A 3,859-nucleotide genomic window follows, 5' to 3' on the forward strand; every position below is an offset into this window, starting at 1 on the left:
CCTGCTGCCTACAAGCTTCGTCTGTCCTCTTTCCCCTTGTTCTTTGACTCAGGGTGAGCTGGCTGCTTCTTATAAAGAGGCTTAGTAAAGCCCTGACTTGCTGTTTGGTCTTGCCCAAGTCACTAACCTCTCTGAACTCCTGCCTCCTTACCACCACCTAGCTGCTCCTAGGGTTGTGGGAGCTAGTAAGGTGCTCAGCCTATGACACAGCAGATGTTAGGTCTCCCTCGTCCCCCACCTTCTCAATTGGTAATATAGCGACCCCTTCATGGCTAGGCCCACACGTGGGCCTATCGGCCAGTTTAGGGAACAGAAATATGAGAAGACCGTGGGTATGGAAGCCCAGGCCCATCCAGCCCTGCCCCTCTGTCAGACCTCCCCACTCACCCTCCAGCCTGATGCTCTGGGGAATCACCTCGAAGCGGACGACACGGTAGGTATGTTCCTGGTTCTCTTCCATGTCTTCCCGGTGGTAATAAAGGATGAATGAGAGGTGATTGTGCAGGTAGATCTGAAGTGAAGCAACAGAAAGGACAAAACAGCTAACAACTATAAACAACTAGAAAGTCAGTCAGGGAGAACACTCAAGGCATTAGGCCCCTCCTCTTTTTTTTTTTTTGTTTTTTGTTTTTTGTTTTTTGTTCCCAGGGATTGAACTCGGGTCCTTGTGCTTGCAAGGCAGGCCACCAAACCGCTGAGCTAAATCCCCGGCCCTGGGGTCCTCCTCTGAATGCCTGGCTGTATCAACCTTCCAAAAACACTGCTAATGATAGCAGTGATACCACCCTTCTACTCACCTACTCTACAGCCCTCCCTGGGCTTTACTGGATATAAGTCCAATCCTTAGCCTGACATTCGAGATCTTCTATCATTTGATCCTAAAGCAGCTGGCCTTTACTATCTTCTAAAACACATTTTAAAAAAGGCCAGGGAGGGATTTGGCTCAGTGGTTCTGCCACCTGCCTCACAAGCGCAAGGACCCAAGTTCAATCCCCGGTACCAAAAAAACAAACCAATAAAAACAACACATTAGTTTTCCTGGCATCCCCAGCTCCTCCCTGCCCCATGAACAGTTCCTATCCTGCATCTCTGTTCATGGCATGCATTCCAAAGAGGATGCCACCCCCATCTCCACTCAGCTGAAGCCTAACTAGTTTCCAAGGCCTGCCTCTTCCTCCATGACACTGAATGTACAACATATTCCCTCTGATCTTCCCTGGCATTGACAGCCAGGGGTGGGCAACTGGGATTCAAGATCCAGGGCCTCACTCTGCTGATTCTTTCCCAATTAGGACAGAAGCCTATTGAGGACAGGGTCTATGCATCAAAAGGAAGATTTTTGTACCTTATTCTCTACGTACGTGTTCAGCTTAGAAAACTACATGTGGAAAGAGAACATGGCTATAATCAGCTGTGATAATATATGATTATCAGCTTATTCCTAGGGCAATGCTGTGAGACACTCACAGGCATGTGTGATTTACTCTGCAAAACCACCCCAAAGTGTGGGAATCATTATCACACCCATTACAGATACAGAAATACAGACTCAAGGCCCCTCAGGCAACTAGTAAGTGTCAGGATTCAAACCAGGGACCCTGCTGACTTTTCATCACTATGTGGTTCTCTCTCTGGCACACTGATGAAGTTCCAGATTTCACTTGCTTAAATCATATAAAAAGGGAATCTAAGATTTTAGTGACTATGCCTTCAGTTTCTTGTAGCATCTTCCAGAGGCTGCCTGTTATGACTTGTATTTAGATGTCCCTCCAAAAACCTCATGCAGTCATAGGTGGGGCTTTTTCGGATGCGGCTGGATCTAGTGTGTGACACTGGGATTGATTCATGGTGCAATGCTAGGATTAAGGGTGTGAGTGCTATCTGTCCTAAATAGCCTGGATAAGATGTAAGGGATAGAAAGAGTTGTGATCAGCCACTGTTGCTTTGTTACCTTCTGCCCACCATGAACTGTCTCTCCTCTTGATGCCTGTCGGTCATGCTACTTTGCCTTGGAGCCACCTGATTATGAACTGAAAATTCTACAAACTGTGAGCTATATCAACTTTTTCCCCTTTCACTTTGTGTGTTGGGTATATTGTCTCAGCAATGAGAAAAAAAACTACAACACTGCCCTAAGCATGCATATCTCTGAGGGATCATCTCCTCGGCAGACCCCTACCTGTTCTAAGCCCAGAGCTTATTTTCTCCCTTGAGGTCCCAAGTGCTTGTGACTTGTGAGGTGTGGATCCTCAGCCCTTTGAGCACACCAGAGACACTCTACCTTGTTGACATCCATGAAGCCGAGCCGGTAGCCATGTTCAAACTGCACATCTTTTTCTTTCTTCTTGTCATCACTGTCACGGCTAGAGTACAGCTCCAGCCGGGTGGCCACAGGCAGGTTGTCAGCAATGCTGGAAACCCAAGACCCTGTTCAGTCCCTCTGAACAGCCTCTCCCACCAGTGCTCTCCCCTAGGCAAATCTGAGGCCAGCAGGGAGCACAGAACAACTCACAGGTGAACATAGTAGTCTTCTGTGATGCGCTCGGCCACAAGCCTGCTCTGTTCCACTGTCAGGGTCACTGGCTTGCTGGACTGGCTGCACAGAACTTCACACTTCTTCTCACTGTTCATGAGAACCTGGAAAGGGGTGTTGACAATCCGGTCCCCTCTCAGCACCTCTCCTGCCGTAAAAGAGACAGATCGAGCTCAGAGCTTCAGCCCTGAGGTTGCTGAGGTCAGCAGTCACAAGATGTGAGCTGGCAGGGCAAAATGGACTTCCACAGTCTTCAGCAGTTCTCAGCCTGGCAGTCCATTTTCTGCCTCATCTGTTTATGCTCAGCTTGCCCATCCTTGTCACTCTTCCTTCCTCCTTTGTGCTCTAGCACCACCAGCTCTTTAGAGCTCAAATGACCATATCCTTCCAAACCTCTGCACTTGGGCTGGCTTCCTTTGCCTGGAGTGTCATTCCTTGCCCTGTGCTTCAAGCTCAGCTTCCCCTTCACTCTCTCTTGGAAGAAATTGTGGGTCTCCTGATTTCCCTCTGAATAGGGAAGAGAGACAGCTCTGACTCCATGCCACCCGGTATTGCATCAGGCCTCTGCCACTTACTAGCTTAGCAGTCTTGGCAAGTCAACGTCACAAAACCTCAATCTCCTCACTTGTAAACAGTATAGTTATAACACCTATCTCATAGAGATATGGTAAGAAATAGAAGCATTAATCCAAGTTCAGGCACAGAGCAGCCAGGCAACAAACACTATTTTCATCACCTCTCTACCTTTTCATGTCAGTGATGTAACTGTACTATGCGTTGAAATATTTGTTTTTGGCTCCTCCACCTCTGTGCTCTTTTGGTAGTACTGTGGATTGAACTGAGGGCCTTTCCACTAACCTACCCCCCAGCCCTCTTTTTAGTTTTTATTTTGAGATAGGGTCTCACTAAGTCACTAAGTTGCCCAAGCTGGGCTCCAACCTATAATCCTACTGTCTCAGCCTCCCAGGGTGCTGGAATTATAGACAGGAATGTGTCACCATCCCCAGCTGAGTGTGAACTCTTTAAAGGGAGACACTTTTTTTTTTGTTTGGCGGGGTACTGGGGATCGAACTCCAGACCTTGCACTTGTGGGGCAGGCGGTGGTACCACTGAGCTAAATCCCTGGCCCTGCATGGTTTCTTATTTATCTTTGTGTCTTCAGATCCTAATTAAGGCAGAGCAGAAGTGGAGTAAAATGCCACACTTGAGGTTTTTAGCCAAAATATCTTTTTACATGACAAGTGGCACATTTTTTTTTTTTTTTTTGTTACCAGCGATCAAACCCAGATCCTTGTGCTTGCAAGGCAGGCGGTGGAACTACTGAGC

General features: G+C 47.7%; 1 protein-coding gene across 3 annotated transcripts in view; it reads right to left on the reverse strand.

Moving 5' to 3' along the window:
- Window positions 1-3,859, reverse strand: part of Tm9sf4 (transmembrane 9 superfamily member 4) — a 46,660-nt gene that overhangs the window by 16,097 nt on the left and 26,704 nt on the right. For all 3 annotated transcript variants that reach the window (XM_010628460.3, XM_010628461.3, XM_010628462.3), the window contains 3 exons: window positions 2,513-2,681; window positions 2,282-2,411; window positions 388-511 (listed from right to left, as the gene is read on the reverse strand). In XM_010628460.3, coding sequence (XP_010626762.1) covers window positions 388-511; window positions 2,282-2,411; window positions 2,513-2,681 — 423 coding nt within the window. The remainder of the gene's footprint in view (window positions 1-387; window positions 512-2,281; window positions 2,412-2,512; window positions 2,682-3,859) is intronic.

The sequence above is a fragment of the Fukomys damarensis genome, unplaced genomic scaffold (assembly GCF_012274545.1).
Source record: "Fukomys damarensis isolate Sample0158 unplaced genomic scaffold, DMR_v1.0_HiC HiC_scaffold_22, whole genome shotgun sequence".
In the NCBI taxonomy this organism is placed as follows: Eukaryota; Metazoa; Chordata; class Mammalia; order Rodentia; family Bathyergidae; genus Fukomys; species Fukomys damarensis.